We start from the raw sequence: 23,979 nt of genomic DNA, 5'->3' as shown, positions 1-23,979 counted from the left end.
CGGACGCTAGCCCTTCCCGCAGGCTCATGGAGAGTTAAAAGAGAGCCTGTCCGTGGATGTGCTCCAGGGGCGCCGGCAGCTGTGCCTAAATGTTTGTTGGAGCGGGACCCTCGATAAGGCTAGGTGGCTGTGGCGCCTCATGCCGCTTGCTGCCCCAGTCATTCCTAAAGTTCCACAGGTCTTGGCGGCAACGAACCTGTCAGCCCGCCCCCGGTGGCCAGCCTCCTTTCCCCGATCGCCTGCGCCGGCTAGTCTGGCCCAAGTGTCCTTTTCAGGACACTTGCACTTGGGAGCCCGGGTCAGAGCCGCGGTGGTTATGTGCGCGTCTATTCGGAGGCGTGTGGTAGTGATGGCGGCGCTCACTGAGACTTCCCTGTCACTGGATACTACTACTCCCAGCCCTCCTCAAAGCCGCCGGAGCAAACCCCTGGTCCTTAGTTTACAAGTGGCAATTTGACTTGCTCTGCTGCATGTCAGGAGGGACCGTGGAAAGTGTGGAGACGCCCCGGGGATTAAGCGATCGCAGCTTAAAAAGAAAAAAAGCCAAACAAATAAACAAAACCCACCCACCCTAACAAACATGAGGCTGCTGGAGAGAATGAGGAAAGAATGGTTCATGGTTGGAATAGTGCTCGCGATCGCCGGAGCAAAGCTGGAGCCGTCCGTAGGGGTAAATGGGGGTAAGTGCTGCACCTCCGCACGCTCCACCGCGATTCCCACTTCAGAACTAATTTTCGAGTCTTGGAAAGGAGGGGAGACCGTAATTGGGAAGCGTTTGCCTCTCCCAGGGGCACTGACTAGCCCAGGGTGTTCTTTGGCCCTTTTGCTGATTTTTTAATTGCCAACATCAGAGAGGATTTGTAATTAGAAATTGGGCAAAGGAATTTGAACGCAGGTCACTTTTCCGCGAGCAATCAGTGAGTACCCTCAGCGTCAAGGAGTGAGGTTACTGAGAATGAAACTTATTCCTCTTGCCTTCAGAGTAGCATCCTATCCCAAGGGACGTTAGGTTGCCGGGAGTTCCTTATCTATCTCAGAGTGGACCTTATTACCTTGTCACTTTCCGACATCCTCTCCCACACGTAAAAAAAAGAATGGAAGAAGAAAAAGAAAAAGGGACACTCCTTCCTCCTCCAACTCAGATTTTGTGGCCCACATGTTGGAGAGTGATGATTTGCTGCAGTTGCTGCCGGTCCAGAAACTCCCAAGCCGAATGACACGTTGCACTTTTTTATTACAGGACACTACTTCCGTGTGCTGCCAGGACTCAGTTGCTACCCCAGCAGCCGAACAGATACAGGCTGTGTTAGACTGTGTAATGTGTATTTTGGCAAGGAAATGTAGGCGGGCTGAAATCATACTCAGATCTCTTAATAGTGGAAGCCTTGTAATGTGGGGGTGGGCATTGGTGGAAATGACTGGAAATATCATTAGTCTGTTATGATCCCCCCCTTTCCATGTCCCACTTTTCATTAATTGAATTTCTTCAGTTCATTGTGTTTTTGACCTTGTTTGTCAGTTTCCATGCTTATTGGCAGGTTTAATGTATCAGTCATACAACAGGGGCAAAAAAGGACAGAAGTGAGCACACACAATCTTTTTATGTTAGGAAGTGCTCAGGAGGATATTTGAAGTTATTTGTACTTTTTTGTTAAGACGTGATGGAAATGAATGAAATGATCTCTCAGGAGAACAGTGGTTCCTTCTACCCTCTGCCTGCAGTCCCTTCATTTAGAAGTAGCTTCAGGGAACATTTTAAAAGGAATTATTGTTAAGATTGTGGGGATTAAAACTTTTTTGTTTATTTTTTCTTCTATATTCAACTTAGTACAAAATGTGTAGAGTATGTAACTGTGAGAATAAAGCTGTTATTCATCGCAGTTTCTCCTTCTGAAGATGCCCATTTCTTGTTTGACACAGCTTTTCTGTGAGCTTTTGGGAAACTTGTGAATGCTAGAGTATCAGGTTTTGTCAAATGGGTACCCCATCCCTGCAGCTAGCTGGACGGTAAGAATTAAAGTTAGAGAGTGTCTTTGTGGTGATCTGGAATGCACACTTCACTAGCACACTTTATAGCTTCTGGTGTTAGATCTCTTTTTCGCTTAGTGTTAAGGTGAAATTACAGGTGATGCATGACCTTTAAGTTTAAATCTGCAGGGGCTATTTTGGTAAAATACCTTTTATCTTACATTCCTGGGCTACAGTGTGGAAAGAAGGGTCGTTGAATGCTGAATCATTTCCGTAGGGCTTCCCTGCAGTGGCATGTGTGAGATGGGTTCTGTAATCTTATTTGTTCCCGTGGACTCTACTTCTTGAAGTTTTGGTGTATTGTTGTATCTTAGAAGTATTGTTTCCCATTTTCACTAGTCCTTATGCCATTCATATAGGATAATTCATTTCTTTAATTATAAAAGAGTAGAATGTTAAAGTATTCTAAGCCAACATGCTTCTTTTACAGTTGGCGATATGGACACCTGAGGTCAGGTGACTCAGCCTAGGTTAAGTTAGCTGGCTTAGGAAAGAGGAAGGACTGGAAATCAGGACTCCTCCGTATTTCATGCAAGTTGCAAAATCCATACAAATTTTTTTGGCACAAAAATCATTAAAAATGAATAATCAGGGGATGGCCTTGTGGTGGTAGTGGTTGGGTTCCCGATCTCTGCTTCGGTGGCCCAGGGTTCACCAGTTTGGATCCCCAGTGTGGACCTACACACTGCTCATCCAGCCATGCTAAGGCAGGGCCACATATACAAAATAGAGGAAGATTGGCAAAGATGTTTAGCTCAGAGCCAATCTTCCTCACCAAAAGAAAAAAAAGAATAATCATTATAAAGAAAGGCTCTGTATAATAAAGACATTTTCCATGCCCTGATTTTTAGCCCAAAGGAGCAGAGCAGAATCAGCTAATATTAGATAAGAATGTACTCAAATGATTTCTTTGATAGCTGTGCATGTGTAAAAGAAAAAGTTATTTTTCTAAAAACAAAAGTTAAGCAAACAATTGTTTGGGATTTCTTACATAGGCTGTCAGGCTAACGTCTCCGTACTTCTATTGAACTTTTTTGTTTCCCCCCAAAGATTGGCACCTGAGCTAACAACTGTTGCCAATCTTTTTTTATTTCTTTTTCTGCTTTTTCTCCCCAAATCCCCAAAATACATAGTTGTATATTTTAGTTGTGGGTCCTTCTAGTTGTGGTATGTGGGATGCCACCTCAGCATGGCCTAATGAGTAGTGCCATGTCTGTGCCCAGGATCTGAACCCGTGAAACCCTGCGCCGCCAAAGTGGAGGGCACAAACTCAACCACTTGGCCATGGGTCTGGCCCCTTCTGTTGAGCTTTTAATTGACATTCCCACCTGTAAAACCTCTTAAATAAAAACAAACCTTCAAATAGTACCAAATAGCACTTTCACTCCAGTAGTTAAAACGACTAAAATCTAGGAACAAGGAGCGGAATGGTTGCTGAAAATGTTTGTCATATTCTGCTTTTAGAATGGTCTAAAACATCTCTTCTTGCTTGTAACTTTTAGACAAAGACTCCATTTCTAGGTTTTGTACTCTGGGAATGTGATTTTTAATACATTCACGTTGAATAATTTTCAGTAGAAGAGATTTCTAGACATTTTTTCAAATAGAAAAGTTTTGGTAGTCTTCAACTTGTTAACATGCTCACTTCACCTGTCCCTGATCAATACCTCGAAGACTACATTCTTTATTTTTAAGTGTAAGACTTCTACACTTAAAGTATCACATCTATGATCTGACTTTCCTTTAAAAAAAATCTTTACAGCCAATTGGCAAGTTATGTATAGCAGGAAATTTATAGATGTGTGAACCCTAAAATTAGAGAAGTTGAATGACTTTCCAAATGGGAAACAGTGAATAGGTACTAGCCTCGTTAATTTAATTCTTAGTTCAGTGTTCTTTTTACTCAGGTACATTTCGTTTTTAGATATATATAGAACAAGGTTGACAAAAAGAGCCACAGTAGATGCGAATGTGTAGATTCTGATGTGTCAATCATCTGTTCCATTGTGACCCAGGGAAGCTCTGAGCTATGCACACCTTACAGTTTACCGGAGTTCAACACTGTGCTATTCGTTTTCGGGAAGAGATAAGTTTACTTCTTTGGAAGTACAGAGTAAGTGTCTCATTTCTACCTGCATCTTAAATTATTGCCATCAATAAGGCATAAATCCGAAAAAGGAAACTGCTTCCTTTTTCGATTAAAAAAACATAACCAGAAACATGCTATAAGCTTAAGTATATTAGCATGAATATCTTAGATTAGGCTTAAAAGTGAAATTTAGTTAGTGATGAGTAGATTTTTTGAAATAGTAATAGTTTCTTGCATTCTTAAGCATCCCAAATCATTTTCTCTTTTCTCCCCATTAAAAAGCATGGGTTTTTGGAGCCCAAAAATTGCTTCATTTTTAATGGCCAATTTTTTAAAATTTTGCTGCTCCATTCCATTTTCACTGATGAACATTTTTTGCTTTTGTTCAAAGGAAAAGTTAAAACTTAGTATTTATACATTGAGCTTTATCGCCGTCTTAAGATCTCAATCTAATGATTTTGGTGACGTGGAGGATGTAATTATTACCTTGGAGAGGGGCCAAATATTTCTGTGTTATAGTTTCAACTCTTACCTTTGTGCAAATATTTTCTTTCCACCCTGAGTGACTTCTAGTTCCGCATTCCCAACTTAGGTGATCTATTAGTATCTCCGTTGATCATGTCACAAAGGAGCCTTAGGTTTCTCCAATTCAGAATTAATTCCTCCTTCCCTTTTAAAAGGTGCCCTGTAAGTAGCCCTGGAATATCCTCACTATGTCCTTTCATGGACTAGAGGTATTTAGATGTGCACCTAATACAAAAGACAGTATACCCTGTTTCTAGGATTTAAAACATTAAAAGTCAAGAATCGTTCCACTGAATTATGCCAATCAATTAATAGTTATCCTGTGTATTTATATATGTGGGTGTGGAGTATGGAAAGAGTTGCACCCTTCTGTGGCCTAAGTCCCTGGTTACAGAGTTAGCTTCTTAAAAAATACAATTGTTGAGTCTGGCTAGGTAGCATAGTGGTTAAGTTCAAGCATGCCACTTCAGCAGCCCGGGGTTTGTGGGTTTGGATCCCGGGTGCGGACCTACACACCACTCATCAAGCCATGCTGTGGCAGTGTCCCACATATAAAGTAGAGGAAGATTGGCACAGATGTTAGCTCAGGGCCAGTCTTCCTCAGCAAAAAGAGGAGGATTGGCAACAGATGTTAGCTCAGGGTCAATCTTCCTCACCAAAAAAATACAGTTGTTGGCCAACTAAAGTAGATACTTTAGCTGCCCGCAAGAAACATGCAATCTAAGTGAATGCTGTGAGCTTTCTATGGAGATACATCTTTGGACACGGCCCCTCGCTCTCACTTGCAACCCTATTGCTAACTCTAACCCATCCTATATAGAAATTCTGGGACACCACTGTGGGCAGAAGCACAATTGACCAAAATGAAGTCTCGTAAAAAGCAGGGGATTGGAGGAAAATACAAATGCTATGAGTTAGAAACAAAAACAAAAAAAAACCAAGGGTTTTTAAAATTCCTGGAAGGCGTTTACTTCCAAAACAAGCCAGAGTCCTTGACTTTAAAATCTGTTCCTGAATCACCTTCCTCAATTGTTGAGGAAATATTATTTCTTAGTGTGAGCTGCTGAGACAGGTTCATTCACAAGCATAAAAAAAGGTACCTCTTTTTAAGTGTTTAAACAGCTTTTACTGCCTTGAAATGTAATACCTTTTCCACTTACCTTATCCTTTTTGCTCTTCTTCTCAGATCTCAGTGTAATGATTTATATAAGTGCCAGGTATATAAAAGAATTTATTGCAATTCTTGAGGAGATCTTTGTTTCTGTTATTCACTGGTGGACTACAAGTGCCTAAAATACAGTAGTTGCTCAATAAATACTTGTTGATTGAATGAATAGTGATCTTTCCTGAGCTCAGTTGTATTTATTGCGCAATTTCTTAGGTTATCTCTAGGTTATCTGTGCAATCTGGAGGGATGCAGGGAATGGAAGAGCCAAGACCGTGACCGTGGTCCTGTTGTTTGGCTTAACGGTGTGGATTAGTTTTCCAGGGCTGCCACAACAAAGTACCACACAGTGCGGGGCTGAAAGCAACAGAAATTTATTTTCCAGCAATTATTCTGGAGGCTAGAACTTTGAAGTCAAGACATCAGTAGGTCCATGCTCCCACCAAAGGCCCTGGGGAGGAATCCTTCCTTGCTTCTTCTAGCTTGTGGTTGCCAGCTATCCTTGGTGTTCCTTGGCTTATGGTAATATAACTCCAGCACGTGGCCATCTTCCCTCTGTGTGTCACTGTGTCCAAATTTCCCTCTACTGTAAGAATGCTAATCATTGGGTTAGGGTCCCTCCCTAATCCAATAAGATCTCATCTTAATTTGATTACATCTTGAAAGACCCAATTTCCAAATAAGGTCACATTCATGTCTGGGTAGACATGAATTTTGAGGGGCACTATTCAACCCAGCAAAAAAGAGTTGAACAGAGTGTCAAATATGGGATAGTCTCAGATTTTAGAATGCAGGTATACACCAGGGTTTCTCAACCTCGGCACTATTGACATTTTGGACGTGGTAATTCTTTGTTGAAGGGAAGGGTTATCCTTTGCCTTCCAGGAGGTTTAGCAGAATTCCTGATCTCTGTCTGCTAGATGCCAGTAACCCACCCCATTCCCTGAGTTATAACAACCCAAAAAAGTTTCCAAACATTGCCCAATGTCCGTGGGGGGCAAAATTGCCAGTGCTGGAGAACCACTGGTGTACAGGTATGACATGTATAAATTACATAACTACATAAAAAATGGCATTTCCTCAGGACTGTATCTGTATATCAAGATATATAGTTCAAGATATATCAAAGAAATATCTTCTAAAAGAATGTTGTTCTTTGGTACTTCAGGTCTTTAAGCCAATTGTGTACAAGCTACAAAAATAAATAAATATTAGGTTTGCCCCTGTTGTATTCACAGTGTTGACACATCCGGGGTGATGTCAGCCTGACTCCAGAGAGGATTTTCCGAAGGGCAAGGATCAAGCTTTTCTGGTTCACTACAGTATGCTCAGGGCCTGGCATAATTTAAAAATAATTACAATCTTAACAATATATTTTTAAGTTCTCTATTCTCTATATGCATTATCTCATTCACATGGTATGTGCTCAATAAATATTCGTAGACTGAATACTCTTGGGCAGAATTGAAAGTATGCATGAATACAAGCTTTTACTTCTGGTATCCTAGAAGGAATAAGATAATATTTGCTAAAAAGAAGCGAACTTCTTCCATTGATTCTCTTCTTTTGGTCTGGGGAATTTGATTGTTATAAAAGCACTGACACTATGGCAGATATAGTTAGGACCTAATATTGAAGGATGTTGCCTATCTGCTCTCCTGTGCGAGAGCAGAGTTTATTTTTATTCTTCTGGTCTGAGGATATGGTGCAGAATTGGACAGCCATGATCCTTGCCCTCTGGAAAATCCTCTCTGGCGTTAGGCTGCATCCCAGCAAACGCTTACCTCTGTCAGGACAGTAGTGTCCTAGGGGGCAACATGCAGATTTAAAGTACTCTTTGTCCTCCTTCAATGGATTCTTCCTTCCTACCAAGTTATCTACTGGAAATCCCTATCTAACAGCAACTCCTTTCTCTCTCTTTAGGACCACTGAAGCCAGAAATAACTGTCTCCTACATTGCTGTCGCAACAATATTCTTTAACAGTGGACTATCGTTGAAAACAGAGGTACTGTCACCTATGGGGCATGCGGAAAGCAGGGAGAAAAATTTAATTTGTACTTACTGTTTTGAAATTTCAGAATCCTTTTGTAAAGCCGTGTGTAGCTATAGTCTGAAGACTTCGCTGTAACAGAAGACAGCTCGGACGTCAGCAGAGGACTAGTGTTTTGTACCTTCATATCATGGAAACTTGAGAGTAGAGCGGCATGGACCCCGCGGGCATGGTTATGGGGGTTTGTTTTTAATACAGCAACTGCGCTGGAGCATCTGCTTGAGGTCTTCTCAGGCGATGGTGGTAACTGTAGTGGTGTCTGCCGTGGCACATGCGGGGTGTTGATGTTTGGTTAGGTTTCCACAACTTTTGTGGATCATCTTTTGTGTCCAGGACTCGTGCTGCTCAAGTGATGCTTGTTCTGTTATAACTTTTAACTAATTAGTATTTTTTTAAAGTATATTCTTTGCTGGCATATCTATTAAATATTAATAAATGTTTTAAGAGAAATATTAGAATTTTTCATACTAAGTCACAGTCTAACATGAAGACATAGAGGCAATGTTATTTACTGATCCAGGTGTCACTGAACATGGGATTCTCTTGGAATTATAAAAATTCAGACATTTTTACATCCAAGAGAAGAATGAGTAGAATTTATGATTCTCTTTTGACTTATAAGGGAAGAAAAAGAGGAGAAAATACTGATTTGCTTTTGAATAAATTGCATAGAACTTTTAAAGTTGTCTTTCACAGATGCTTATTCTTATGTAGATAAAGAAATCTTACTATGTAAGAATTCTTTTTTTTGAAATTTTTTGGCATTAAAAGTTAAAATTCTGTTTCAGCATCATGTCTTGCCTTTACTTATTTTAGGTTTATTTTCTTTTATTTTGAGTGTGATTTGAATGAAGATTAAATTTAGTTGCCTCCTTCTTTGATCATCCAGGTAGCAACATGGAAAAAATATAGTTTTACTAAATTTATGTGTTCTGTAGTTATCAGTTTGATATAAATATTTTCATTGGGTCATTTTTTTTGATATTATAGATGAGATCCTTGTGTAGTGTCTGATAAATTGTGTCTCAGGAATCTCTAAATATTCTCACTAATTACCTGTTCTCCTGAAAATAACTGACATGGAACAGGATTTCTTAAATATGTTAAATTCTAGTTTTTCTAAATTATATTGATATGAAAGGACTATGATTAGTGCTTGGAGGGCACAGGCTTTTTCTGTCACTACCTGATTTCTACTATTGGTTCTCGAATGTGGGGCCCAGTGATACCGAAAGATACTTGCCACTCATGTGGTGCTGGACTGATGTACCCTGGAGGTCTTCCTGCTGGCCTTGGCTAATGCGCTTTGTGGAGCAGCTGCCTTACCGAAGTCCTCTACTCGGGGCGTTGCTCTAACTACGTCCCCTGGTGGCTGCTTAATGGCTCCAGCTGTTACTTATGCCATGGGAAATCTGGCAAGAGACTTGATTCTCTCACTCCTTTAGCTTCTTGCTTAATGCTATTCTGTAAAGCAGCCAACTTCATGGGATGCGGGAGTCGAAGAAGGAAGAATGTCACAGCTCTCAGCATTTCTCTAAGGACCAAATTCTTCTGTAAGCACCTAGGAAACCTTCCGAGTCATCCAGCTCGTTTGGATCTAATGATGAAATGCCTTGATCCTGTGCTTTACTGTGGTATCTAAGTAGCCATCAAAACCCTTTCCTCCATCAAATGCCCTTTTCAAACTAATACAACATCAAGTCATTTTCAAGATGCGTTAACTTAAGATGCCCTAGATCGCATCATTGTGTAGTGTTAAACCATCTCTAAATCCTGACAGTTTCCTGGGCAACCTAACAGTTCTAAGTTAGGAGGTAGCAATCTTGTTGTTAATTGTTTTCTAGTTAATAATCTTAAATTAATTTCAGCTGGGACAACTATTTTTGTATCCTTTTAGGTTCTAGAATACTGCATTTTTGCATACAGGAGACAGGAAGTTATTACTGACTTGAATTTATTTAAGAGCATTTACATTGGTCCCATACAAGTTTGATTTATATTGAACATTTCATATAGTATTACTCCTATATTGATGTACTGATGTGTATCCTAAAATTTGTTTTGTTAATTTATTAAAATTATAACGAACTCTGTGTTAAGACTTCATGCTAAAAAGATTTAATACTAAATCTTCAGTTTTGTGACTGTTGATTTCTAGTTTTTGAAATAACCTGTTGAAATGATTTCTGAAATTTTGTTGTACTGAAATGAAATAAGGTCACATTTGAAATATATTTTATAATTAGCTAACTTCAAACCTACAGTTTCAAAAAATTTGTCACTTAGACTGTGGCAGGACCGATCTCGTTTAAACAAATTACTGTCAAGTGCCTGTGGCTACAAGGTACGGTGCTTGACACTGGGGATAGAAACAAAGATGGAACAGGAAGCTCAGTAGTGCCTGAAGAGGGTCCTGAGTCAGATAGGATATACAGGTTTTTTCTTATTTTCCCAAAAGGATTATTTTTTTAAATCCTATTAGCTTAGAAGTAAATATAGCAAATTCTTAACTTTGGGCTCATGCTGCTTGGTTCCAGCCCAGAGCTATGAGGCTGACTCTCAGAAAGTGAATCAAATAAAGGTCAAATAAGGGTTAGAAGGGAAATTGATATGTAATGAAAATATTTCTACTTCCCAGAGTCTCTGATTTTAAGCAATTCTTGATGCTGTCAGTGAGACTGGTGTAATCAGTGTGTGGAGTATCTGCCTAAGCTTATTTTAATGGGATTTGACCTGTATTACATGTAAATAATCAAAATCTCATGCAGGATCAACTTTTCAATTATTCATTATGGCATCTATTTTGAGTATGTGGCCCTAAATTCTACATGGATATATATAGAATAATAGTATTTTGGATTGCATAGTGTTTATTGATTTTTCTTTTCCAGTGTTACCTTATTTTGTCTTTAAGGTTGTGTAAAGAAGATAAAGAAAATATATAACACTGGGTTTTTCTGACACTTGAAAAATCTTAGGAAAACTTCATGTCTGTTATTTCCCTGTTGTTAAGAGGACCCTCATGACGCAACATAATAGGCCCTTGTGATTCATTTTGCTGGGTTTTTTACTGTCCCATTATTCTGATGTGATGTAATTGTTACTGTCATTTAATAGGTCAGCTAGTATTTTTTAACGATATTTACTTTTTATAATTTTTTTCTGATTACAAAAGTAGTATTTTCCTGTTGTAGAAAGGTTAGAAAGAATAAAAATAACTACTTTTAACATCTATGTGTTTTTTAGTTCTTTTTTTCCTAAACATATTTTTTACATATGGAATATTTTAAAAGTAAAATATATTTTTAAATTGTACATATATGTGTGTATATATGCAAGTATGTATATGCATATATACACACATGTATAATCTTTTTCTATGTGACGTTGTATAATAATTTTTCATGTAATTTAATTTTTCTTCATTTTTATGTATTTGAAAGTAGGGTAATTGACATTTTCCTTACTTTTATGAACATAAATTGAAAGGTACAAAAGTATATATGATGAAAAGTCTTCCTTTCACCCCTCCACCAGATATACAGTTCTCTTCTCTGGAGCCAACCAATGTTAAGAGTTTCCGTGTATCTTTCTGGAGATATTCTATGCAGAACACACATATGTGTATTTTACCCCCTCAAACTGTGGTATTTTATCCTGTTTGTCACCTTTCCTTATTTTACTCAAAAAGCATATCTTGGCAATTGCTTCATGTCAACACATAAAGAACTCATTGTTTCTTTTTATATCCTGAAAAGTATTCCATTTTATGAATGTGTCATGATATTTTCTTGGTCCTCTATTAGTGGACATTTAGGTAATTTTCAAGGTTTTGCTATTACAAACATGCTGCAAAGGGTAACCTAAAAATTTGTCATTTCCCACATCTGGGACCATGTGTGAAAGATTAATTCCTAGAAATGGAATAGCTAGGTCAAATGATATGTGTAGTTTAAGTTGTGATAGATATTCTAAGTACCTAGAATGATGGCAGGTGCTCAGAAGTAATTGAATGAAGGAATGAATTGCCAGATTGTTCTCTGTAGGTTGTGCCAATTTACATTCTATTGGTTAAGTAGAGAGAGACTTCATACTCTTACAGCCTTGTCGACGCAGTTTTAACATGGCTTTTAATAGTTCTTAACACTTTGTTTCTCTCTTAAATTATTTAGTTGCTGACCTCTATCACTTGTCAGCTATGCTGTGGTGGTGACCCACATACAAAACAGAGGAAGATTGGCATGGATGTTAGCTCAGGGCTAATCTTCCTCAAGCAAAAACGGAGGAAGATTGGCAGCAGATGTTAGCTCAGGGCCCGTCTTCCTCAGGGGAGGAAAAAAATATATTTATGGTTTGTGTGTAGATTTAGTAATATCTTGCCAAATTGAGGCCTTGCTAGGTCTGGTGTAATGAATAGAGGTTATCATAGTAAATTAGGTAGTTAACATATGTGTTTGTTTACAATGTCAATAATCCTCAAATCTAGTGTAAATGTTATTAGCTTAGTCCTGGTCCAGAATTTTAAAAATCTGAATTCTTAAGGTATATTGTTTGTTCAGAAGAAATTAGAATATTTCAGAAATTTTATATAAAAATACTTTATAATCATCACAAATAACTTGTTTTTCCTTAAAGTCTGTCTCACGCATATACTTATAGGTAAAAATTTTAGCTATGAAATAACTCCAAATTGATGGATGTTAACTAAACATTGTGGTGATCATTTTACAACATATGCAAATGTCAAATCATTATGTCATATACCTGGAACTAATATAATATGTCAATTATATCTCAGTAGAAAAAAATTAATTCATGTGATGTTATTTTAGTAGCAGTCTCTCTTCAGAAATAGTGTTCTTACCTTTGTTATTTTTGTCCTTCATTTTTACAGGAACTCACCAGTGCTTTGGTGCATATAAAACTGCATCTTTTTATTCAGATCTTTACACTTGCATTCTTCCCAGCAGCAATATGGCTTTTTCTTCAACTTTTATCAATCACACCCATCAATGAATGGCTCTTAAAAGGGTATGTCTAAATGTTTTGAAGGGTCCACTTTTAATGAGGCATCTAGTGACGTTGTTGTTTCTGTGGCAACTGTGTACAAAAAGGCTTATGTGTCATATAAGGAAATAAAAGCACTTTTAACGTTTTTATTATCCTTTAAAATGATAGTATTTCATCAAGGAGGTTCATCAAAGAATTTTATAATAGAATCGTAAAATATTCCCTCATGCTTAATCTTAAGGTTCTAGGATGGAGACTTTTCTGGGAATTTAAGTGAGTTGTATTGGTAGAAAAATGGAAGCTACTAGAGGATGTAAGATCTGTATGCATGTGTATAATGTAGGCTGTCAATTGGATGCTTTAACTTCTGCATTCTGTATTTTACCAAATGTATACAGATAACAGCTGAATATAATATATGTTTTTAAAATTTATAAAAAGAAAAAAATACGTAGGAGACAAACGTTTAATTTTTCACCTGTTCTGTTTTATGTTTGATGGGATAGTTGATTTAACAATAGATTTTTGTTAGCATCTTTTCCCCTATTAAAAGTGTTGCCCTGTTTATTAGGGGGATTTAATGATTTTTAAAAATTATTTGAAGTAGTTTAAAACTAACCATATTTTAACATTATAGTATAATAGCTAAAACACTGAACTTAAAGCCCGAAGATTGCGTTCTGACCCTGTCCCTAACTTGCCTTGTGACTTTGAGGAAAGTCATTTAATAATTTTGATCCTCAATTTCCCTGTCCATAAAGTGAGGATAATCATATTTTTAATGCCTGCCTAATAACGATGTTGAAGTTATCAACTGAGATCACTTATTCATTCATTTATTCATCTCATTTATTTAGCTCCTACCATGTGCCAGGAATTATTACAGGTATTAGAGAAACAACAGTGAACAAAATTGGCAAAGTACCTGTTAGTTTTGCACATTGAAGAGCCTCTGGGTGTGAGTGTAATAAACAAGTAAATAGAGGATCAAGACAGAGATAAGTGATGTGAGGTAAAACAGTATGATATGTTGAAAGTGGTCAGGTGGGCAGGCTGGTGATTAATTTAGAGTGCAGAGTTGTGGGGGCAGAATATTCTAAGCAAAGGAAACGGAATGTGCAAGGGCTGCAAGGCAGGAACAAGCCTGGTGTGTTCCAAGGTCAGGAAAGCAACATGATGGCCAAAGCCTGGTGAGATAGAGGATGAATAATATGACTTGGAGTTGGAAAGGTGGGCAGGAGCGAGGACATGCAGAGCCTTATAGGCAATGGTAAAACATTCAGATTCTATTCTGAGTGCTACAGGGCACTACTGGAGAGATTTAAATGAGAGAGTGATGTGGTCTGATTTATATTTGCAAATGATTCTTCTGGCTACTGTGTGGAGAATAGATACTAGAAGGGCCTGAGAGAAAGTTAGGAGACGATCTTGGAGGCTAGTGTGGTGAGGTAGCCATGCAGTAGAGAGAGATGGATGTGTGGAGGATATATTTTAAAATTAGAGGGGCCGACCCCATGGCCGAGTGGTTAAGTTTGCATGCTCTGCTTCGGCAGCCCGGGGTTCGCCGGTTTGGATCCTGGGTGTGGACCTACACACTGCTCATCAAGCCATGCTGTGGTGGCCTCCCACATAGAAGAACTAGAATGACCTACAACTAGTATATACTGCTATGTACTGGGGCTTTGGGAGGAAAAAAAAGAGGAAGATTGGCAACAGATGTTAACTCAGGGCCAAAAAATAAGTTAATTAATTAAAATAAAGTAAAATTAGAGCTCTCAGAACCCATGGATGGATAGGATGTGGAGAGAGAAGGACAGAGAGAAATCAAGTATGACTCTGGATTTGGGGTGTGAGCCACTGGGTAATTTGTGGCACCATTTACTTAGCTGGGGAGAAACAGGTTAGGATGAGAGAAGGAAATCAAGACTGCTGTTTTGGCCAGACTGAATTTGAGAGAATGAACTTAAAATTTCACTGGAAAGCATAAAATGCCACATAAATATGATGACATCATTTTAGAGCAACAGTGTATGATGTGTGTTAGCCAATAGTTACTGAGTATCTGCCATGTATAGAGCAGTCAAGAAATAGGAAGATATTAACTTGTTTTCCTTCTATTCAGGGAACCTCCAATTTAGTTAGATGTGTAGGACATATATATAAAATAGTAACCAACCAAAATGGGGCAGCATATGATTTGTCAGATGAGTGATATAATCAGTTAAAGGGTAAGAGATTCAGCAAGGGGTTGTGTACTCCTGAAGTAGAGAGTTCAAAAATGAGGCATTAGTGGGAGACAAAGATAAAAAATTTCCTTAAGGCCAAGTTACAGAAGGCTGAAACTATTGGGCTGAGGAGTTTGGGTTTGAATCTGTAGATGATAGAGAGTTCTTGAATGTGCTAAACAAGAGAACAGCATACTAAAAAGTAGTCATTAAGGAAGATTAATCTAATAGCATTGTACTGGATATATAGGTAGGGTAGAGCAGGGCTCGCACATTCAATCTCAGTGTGCTAATAAATCAAGCATACAATTTTCACCTCAGGATATTAAACTTAAAGGATTACAAACTTAGCCTGACTCACTTAGAGAAAGCTCTTCCTAGCTCACTTTTTCTCCCTTCCCCTTCCCAATTTGAGAGTACACACTTAGTATGTTAACTTGAGGGAGCTGCAGACTTCTACATCAGGATCATGTTTAGGTCATTAAAATAAATACATTCTGAGCACATACTCCTTACCTTGTTATGTTACAGGGAAAGAGTGGAGGTAGAAAGACTATTCACTAGGCATTTGGAAATGTCCAGACGTGGATGAAAAACATCAGAAGAGAGGTGATGGCAACAGTCATGGAAAATTAGTTGTGATGATTGATTGATTGATGAGGAGTGAGTGGAGCCACATATAACTCCACAAAGTTTCAAACTGAATCATTAGGAAAAAACTGTCCCATTGACAGAAATAGGTAAATTGAGTGGCAAAATTGACTTTTCAGAAAATCTATAAATTCAGCATTAGACATGTTTAGCTTGAAGTGGCAGTCATAGGCAACTACAAATTTGGAAATGGTGGGTAGGGCTAGAAATGTAAATTTGAAAGTATTCCTACAGATTCAGATTTGAAAATGAGATTGAGAAGAAGGTAGGAGAGTGAGCAGAAAAACTAGAATGGGCTGGCTTAAAAGATAGGAGATAGATTAGAATGGTGAAGTACTCTGATAACCAAGAGCACAGAGTGCTTTGAGAAGCAAGAAGGTAAGGAGAATGAATACAGGCAAAACACAATTGGATTTGGTGAATAGGAGATCAGTCGTTAACTTTTAAGGTAACTGCTTTTACTAGCAGAAGGGGTGTAAGTCAGATTCTTGGGAAGTGAAAAGATAATGAGCTTTTTGGGGTGATGGAAGTGGAGCATTCTTTAAAGAAGGTCAGCTGTGAGCCACAATGAAAAAAGTAGCATTACATCTTGAAGAGGCAACAGTGCTAATTTTGAGGTTGGTTATCTACATTTATGTGTTGAATCTTCTGCCTCCTTGAAGGCAGGAATGATGTCTTATGCTTTATTTTTATACCCTTGTGTAGTGTCCTACATATAGAAGATATATGTATATGTATCAATGTGTAGTTTAGGGCTTTATTTTTTCTTTCTGTTTTTAAGATAGGGAAAACTCTGCTTCTTTGTACATAGAAGGGAAGGAGCCAGAAGAGAAGAAAAGATTGAAAAAGCTAGAAAAATAGAAAATACCTGAGAGGACCTGACCCTAGTATTGGTGGTAGGGGAAACAGAAGGCAGAGGGCCGGAGGAGTAGGCCTAGATAAGTCTTTGAGCACAGATTCCAGCATAAGAGTTTAACCCTAGATAGGAGGCTTTGTGAGTTTGGGCAAGTTATTTAACTTCTTTCTTAACTTCAGTTTTCAGTGAAATAAGAATAATAATGATCTTAAATACTTGTGAGGAATAAATGAGTAAAGTGTCTAGAACAGTATCTACTACAAATGGTAAATGCTCAGTGAGTATTATTGACGATTGTGATAATCATAAGGAAGGCTCAGAGATTGGGAATTCATAATCAGACACACTACTTTAGCATCACTTGGGAAAACAGACCTTAAAAGAAGACTATATGGAATTGAATTGAGCTGAGAATTCCATGAAAGGTGTTTTCTTACGTTTTCAGTCAAAATGAATTAAAACTTTTATTTTTTTCTTATTCCAGAGCTAATATAAACTCATTGCAGAATATTTAGCCAATACATTATTATAAAAGTGAATGAAAATCATCTGTAATCCTACATTCCAAATATTAGTCAAATATTAGTCTGTGTTCTCTGTTCCCTGTATAAATTTTCCACTTTAGTTGGGCCAGCTACTCACTATCCCCAGAATGTATATTCTATATGAATGCTGGGTAATGTTTTTTATCTTTAGTACTTAGATTTGCTACTCGTAATTTTGCTTGTCATGCAATGTATTTTCTCTCCTAAACTAAGACATGATCTGGGGAGTACACACATAGTTTAATAAAAACTAAATTTAGAATGGACACTAGAGTTTACAACAGAGTCTGAATCCAAGAAGTATATGATTGTGTCGTGCCTATTTCTATAATGATATTACAACAACATGAGAATGTCTTTTATGAGATGAAAGTTTGAGAATTACTGTTTTATAGAAAGAATCAGCAAATGTAAGCTTGTGTTTTCTTAGGTATTTTTGAACTTTGGAAGTGGTTTTAAAATTTTATTTGTGCCAAGAGACTTCCTACAAAAAATGTAAGGAAAAAATACCTGAAAGTAAGCTAAAATTATATACACTTACCAAATGATTAACCATTTTGGTTATCTTTCAGTGACTACACTCACTATAACTCGACTGTTTTTTGAATTGTATGCTAAGAGCTTAAATAATTAAAAAAATAAAATCACCCAACCTTGTGGATGGAACCAGAGCTTCCCCATGCATTTGCAGCATCTGCCATGTTGCCTCATAAAGAATTGTCTCAACTCAACAGGGTGTGTGCATCAATAAACATTCTCCTATTTTCGTTTACTCAGCTCTGCTATTTTAGAATGAATGTGTGAAGAAACTATTTATAATTGGAAAAGAAAACCTACTTATGATTGCATTTTCTTTTCTTTTTCAGTTTGCAGACAGTAGGTTGCATGCCTCCCCCTGTGTCTTCTGCAGTGATTTTAACCAAGGCAGTTGGTGGGAATGAGGTGAGTCATGGGGCTGACTTTATTTAAACATTAGTGGGTGCTGTGCCTTTATTTTATATTATTTTATGAGAAAGGAGTCATGTTACAGAAAATGCATAACCATAGCAGCTTATGAAAGAAGCACGTGTGTTCATATATTAGGATGATGCTAAAATTGATGATGAGAAGTGGAATTTAGGATTTCAAAGAGAAGAGCAAGGGAGGTGAATGAAATAGAGATGGTGATTTTTCTACCTCAGTGGGAAATTGGGAGACAGAGGACCAGGAATCCATGGAAAGGGACTTTATCCAAGACTCACAAACTGAGGACACTCACTATGGCCATTCCATAGCTCTTAAAAAATTTGCAGCAGGGGCTAGCCCTGTGCCCGAGTGGTTAAAGTTCCATGTGTTCTGCTTCGGTGGTCTGGGTTCTCGTGTTCAGATTGCAGGCGTGGACCTACGGCACTTGTCACCCATGCTGTGGCGGCGTCCCACATACAAAATAGAGGAAGATTGGCATGAATGTTAGCTCAGGGCTAATCTTCCTCAAGCAAAAAAAAGAAAAAAGAGGAAGATTGGCAACAGCTGTTAGCTCAGGGCAAATCTTCCTCAGGGTGGGGAAAAACTTTACAGCAAACTAAATTCATGGAAAAAGGGTTGATATAAGTTTAATGGCAAGTGAAGATGATATAAAAAGGAGATATGAGGTGAGGTTTCTATATGAGTTCAAAGACATTGTTCAACTGCTAGAGGACTATGGCGAAAGAAGAGTGCTTGTTTCTGGGATAGTGATTGTCCATTTCAGGAGCTACTTACAGGTGGTTCTTCATGCTTGAAAGACCCTACAACTTTATACCGAGGGACTTTGCTTTATAACAGCTTATTCCTCCTTTTCCACTTATATGCTCTCATTCAGAAAAGAATACTATTGATGAGGGAAGATATCAGGGGCTCCTACTTCAGTTCATTCTTAGGATTTTGCTTTCTTAGCATCTATTTTCATTTTTGTCCACTTTATTCAGTCTAAAAATATTTATTGAGCAGCTACTATATTCTTTTTAAAAGCAGGTTTATTGAATTATCATTGAAATACAATGAACTGCACAAATTTAAACACTTTAATGTTTTGACATAGGCATACACCTGTGAAACCATCACCACAATCAAGATAGTGAACATATCCATTGCCTTCAAAAGTCTCCCTGTTCCCCCTTGGTAAATGTTCCCCCTTGGTAAATTGCTTGCTCCTGCCCTTCTTTGCATCTGTCTTACCCAGGCAACCAGTGATGTATTTTCTGTCACTATAGATTAGTTTGCATTTTCTAGAGTTTTATTTAATGGAATTATACAGTGTGTACTCTCCTTTTTTTCCTTTATGGCTTCTTTACTCAGCATAATTATTTTGAGATTCATCTGTGTTGTGTGGATCAGTGGTTCAGTCCTTTTTATTACTGAGTAGTATTATTTTGTATGGATATACCAGAGTTTGTTTATCCATTCACTTGTTGATGGACATTTGGGCACTTTCCAGTTTGGGGCTATGAATATTTGTGTACAAAGCTTTAATGCAATGTATACTTGCATTAATCTTGGGAATCTAAGGAGTGGAAGGTCTGGATCATCTGGAGGTATATGTTTTAGCACCTTTCAACCAAGAGAAGAATCACCAATAAATAGTTATTAATCATCTACAAATAGCTTCTGAAGTAGACCATTTCTGTCAATATATAAGCACTCTTCTTTTGCCACAGGTGTATGTTTAACTTTTTAAAGTAATTGCCAAACTGTTTTCCAAAGTGGTTGTACCAGTTTATATTTCAATCAGCAGTGTATGAGAGTTCCAGTGTTCCACATCTCATCGACACTTGGTATTGTCAGTCTTTTTAATTTTAGCCATTTTAATATGTGTTCAGTGTTTTACTTAATTTACATTTCCCAGTGACTAATAACATTGAGCATTATTATCTTTTCTTGTGCTTATTTGATATCCATGTCTTCTTTGGTGAAATGTCTAATAAATCTTTTGCTTTTTTTAAATCAGGTGGTTTGTTCTCTTATTGATGAGCTATGAGAGTTTTATATATTCTGGATACAAGTTATTCATCAGATATGCATTAGATATATATTTGTAAATATTTTTAGATATACATTTTGTAAATATTGTAAATATTTTCTCCCAGTCTGTGGCTTGTCTTCACTTTCTTGCCAGTGTCTTTTTAAGAGCAAGATGGTAGTGGAGCTAGTAAAGGTGGTTGGATTCTGGATGTATGATGAAGGCACAGGATATGCTGATGAATTGGATGTGAGATATTAGAGAAAGAGAGGGGTCAAGAATGACTCTAAGGTTTTTGACTGAGCAGCTGAAAGAATGGAATTGCTGACATGGAGAAGAGTACTATGTGAGAGCAGGTTTGGGGGATATTAGTCTGGGTAGGTGAGGCTATGCTGTGATAACAAAGAGCTACAAAGTCTCAAGATCAAAATCGCCGTGATTAAACATATCGGTTTCTTTCTTTTTTTTTTTTTAAAGATTTTATTTTATTTTTTCTCCCCAAAGCCCCCAAGTACACAGTTGTATATTCTTCGTTGTGGGTCCTTGTAGTTGTGGCATGTGGGACGCTGCCTCAGCATGGTTTGATGAGCAGTGCCATGTCCGCGCCCAGGATTCGAACCGACGAAACACTGGGCCGCCTGCAGCGGAGCGCGTGAACTTAACCACTCGGCCACGGGGCCAGCCCCATATCGGTTTATTTCTTGCAAATGGTACATGTCCCATGTGGGTCAGTGGGAAGGTCTTTGCCTTCACTAAGGAAGACTAGTTGGTGGAGGCATCATATCTTGAAGGTACACCATCTGCATGGAGCACAGAGCATTTTCAGTTGCCACAGAAGGGAAAGAGAGAGATTGGAGGATCACAAATGGGCTCTTCACTGTCCAGGCCGGAAGTGATACATGGCATTTCTGCACATTAAATTGGCCTGAATAAGTCATGTGGCCTTACGATGTGTTGTCATTTGTGCGCCCTGAAGGAGAGGAGAACTGGATATTGGTGATACTTGTAATGTCAGCCATATGGGTAAAGATCAAGAGTTTGTTTTTTTGATGTGTTAAAATGCCCATTGCATATCCAAATGGAAATGTCACTAAGCAATTAGAGATACAAGAGTTGAGAGTTCAGGGAGTGGCTGAAACTGGAGATATAAATTAGGGCGTCATCAGTGAATAAATGATATTTAAAGCAAAGATTGGATGAGATTTCTTGGGGAGAGAGCATAGATAGAAAAGAGAAGAGGTTCAAGGACTGAACCCTGGGACCCTCCCACATTAAGAGCTTAGAATAATAAGGAGTAACCAGCAAAGGCAACAGGGAAAGCATAATAGTTAAAAGGAAAAACTAGAGTGTGGTATCCTGGAAGCCAGGTGGAGAAGGTGTTTGAAAGAGGAGGGTATGATCAGCTGTGTCAAATTCTGCTGATATAAGTTGTGTAAGATGACTTCTAAGAATCAACCATTGAACTAAGCTGCATGGAGGTTATTGGTAACCCTGATCAGAGTGGTTTTGGTGGAGTGTAGGAGCAAAATCTTGTTTGGAGTGGGCTAAAGGAAAAATCGGAAGAGAGGAATTAGAGACAAGAGGTATAGACAATTGTTTTGAGGTCCTTTGTGATAAAATGGAAGAGAGAAATGGGGCTGTATTTCAAAGGGGATGTGTGGTCAACATTTTTTAAAATGCGGAAATGACAGCATGTTTCTATCATGATGAGAATTTTACAGTAGAGAGGGAGCTGTTGATTTAAGAGGGAGCGCTGGAGTCATTTATTTGGTCAAGTGGAAGAGAATGCTGTCGGGTTGTATGAGCTTGGACTGCTCAATCATAAAAACAGGAAGGAAGGCACAGTGTGTGAATATAGACCCATGTCGATGGACAGAAGGGGTGCACTTGGGAGTTCTCTTCTGATGACTTTTATTTTTTCTCAACTTCTGAGAGTGATGATAATGTTAATAACGTTAATGTTTGAGGTGAGAGGAGAAAATGTACACTTGCCATCTAGGTGAGGAGAGTGAATTAACTGGAGAGTATGGTTGCCTTGCTAGGAAGCACTAAGGATCCAGCAAAGATCCATAGTCATGCATTTAAAGTAAAGACAGGCATCCTGGTTGTATGTTTCCTCTTAGCCACACTTAGCTTCTTGGTGTGGGAATGGAATTGGCAGGTTGTTTTCATTACGCCAGGTAGTTTTTTTCAGTTGCCATGTAATTAGTGAGCTAGCGGAGTTATACAAGTCTTGGACTAGTGCTTGCTTTGATTATCTTTCTATTGCTTTGAAAGAATTTGAGAAAAAGGTCTTTTTTGGTATATCTGAGACCAGTGTTAATTGGCTTAAAGGTGTCATTTATCTCTTTTTTTCTAATGTGATTTCCCTTAGGAGCTTTAAGACTAAAAAAAAATCCTTTTTGTTCTCACAAATGACTTTTGGCAGAAGTTCAAAGTTCACTCATTTTCTTGATGTTAACATATAGCATTATAAAGTGTCTTTACATGTTCATTCTCCAGTAGATATTTAAATTATTTACATTAATGTCACATGTTAATAATGTTGAATTTACTAATATCTCCTTTGTGTTCTCATATCATTGGTCTAGTTGTTTAAATGTTTATGTTGTGCAACTTCATGACTATCAAGCATTTTTGTAATCCTGGGGAGTAAGATACAATTTTTCATAAATATTGAACATTGAGCTTGCAAAGTCCAGTTTGATCATATCATCTGATGTAAAATGAGTAAACTATTTTACATTTATTTCAGATTATAGAAGAAAATGATCTGTAACTAAAGATATTAGATAATTTTAAGTTTAATGTTTTTCTAAAATAATATTATAAGGTAACTGAATATAGGCTTTTGTTGAAGTAAATGTAAGGGAAGGTTAATTTTTTGTATAATATATTGGAAAATCTAATCTCAGCATGGGAAGTGAATTTATTGGTGCCTGTAAATGAAGAGGTCCAAAAGTTGAGTCCAGTGTCAGATGCCATTGGGTGAAGGTTTTGGCTCTAGTTCTCTGTGATTCTCTGCTCTGCCTTGCACGCAGTGGCTCTTTACCCTCATGGGTTTCAACATGGTAGGAAGATTGGCTGGAGCACACTTTCATGTTGCACAGTCCTTTCAAACTGACTATTCTTTGCAGTGTTTATGACATGTAAGAAAACTTTTTCCCTTCCAGATTTTCTGTAAACTTCTTTACGTTTAGTTTATTCTATCATGTATTTATATATACATCTTTCATATATATACACATGTTTAGTATATGCTCTCATGTATTAAGGAAAGTGAGTGAGTGTGTAGCATGTTTATATTTAATGATTTGGGGATGTATGCAGATAAAATAGTGTCATTTGAAATGATTCTCATATTTTTATTTTGCAAAGTTGTTATATAATTTAGGAGGCAATTTTTTCTGTTACTTATACAATTTTCATTTTAAATGCTTTTTCTGTAAAACTCTTAGTTACCAAAAAGTTTTGTCATGGATCGAAGGTTATTGCATTCCTTAATCTCACAGCTTGTACTATGGTGAGAAATAGCCTTGTTACTTTTTGTTAAAGTTAAAAAACAATTTCTGTTTTTATAACTTAGGTTGTTTCTGTTTCAGTGAGCCAAATAGAATTTATAATAATTTTTAGCAGCAGAAGGAACTCAATATATGTGCATAACAATGCAGAAATGCTGGAATGCTGGCTTATGCTTTAGGTATTAAAATAAGACTGTTTAAGGGTATAGCTGACTACAGTCTTATTTTGTGGCCTTTAAATTTTAAACTACTTTCATTTAAATATTGGAAATATGGTTAGGTTCTTTCTTTTTTATGATTGTTATTTATTCATTCCAATGTTTTAAATGCAGCTTT

The 23,979-nt window shown here is 37.6% G+C and overlaps 1 protein-coding gene across 4 annotated transcripts in view; it reads left to right on the top strand.

Annotated features, from left to right (window-relative positions):
• The first annotated feature begins 368 nt into the window (after positions 1-368).
• The window catches only part of SLC10A7 (solute carrier family 10 member 7), a 240,384-nt gene continuing 216,773 nt past the window's right edge, over positions 369-23,979 (top strand). For all 4 annotated transcript variants that reach the window (XM_046657382.1, XM_046657380.1, XM_046657381.1 and 1 more), the window contains exons 1-4: positions 369-680; positions 7,731-7,813; positions 12,753-12,889; positions 18,012-18,087. In XM_046657382.1, coding sequence (XP_046513338.1) covers positions 581-680; positions 7,731-7,813; positions 12,753-12,889; positions 18,012-18,087 — 396 coding nt within the window. In that variant the 5' untranslated portion in view covers positions 369-580. The remainder of the gene's footprint in view (positions 681-7,730; positions 7,814-12,752; positions 12,890-18,011; positions 18,088-23,979) is intronic.

This window comes from Equus quagga, chromosome 3 (genome assembly GCF_021613505.1).
Source record: "Equus quagga isolate Etosha38 chromosome 3, UCLA_HA_Equagga_1.0, whole genome shotgun sequence".
Taxonomy (NCBI): Eukaryota; Metazoa; Chordata; class Mammalia; order Perissodactyla; family Equidae; genus Equus; species Equus quagga.
Note: the sequence above shows the minus strand (reverse complement) of the source record. Positions and strands in the feature narration are given on the sequence as shown.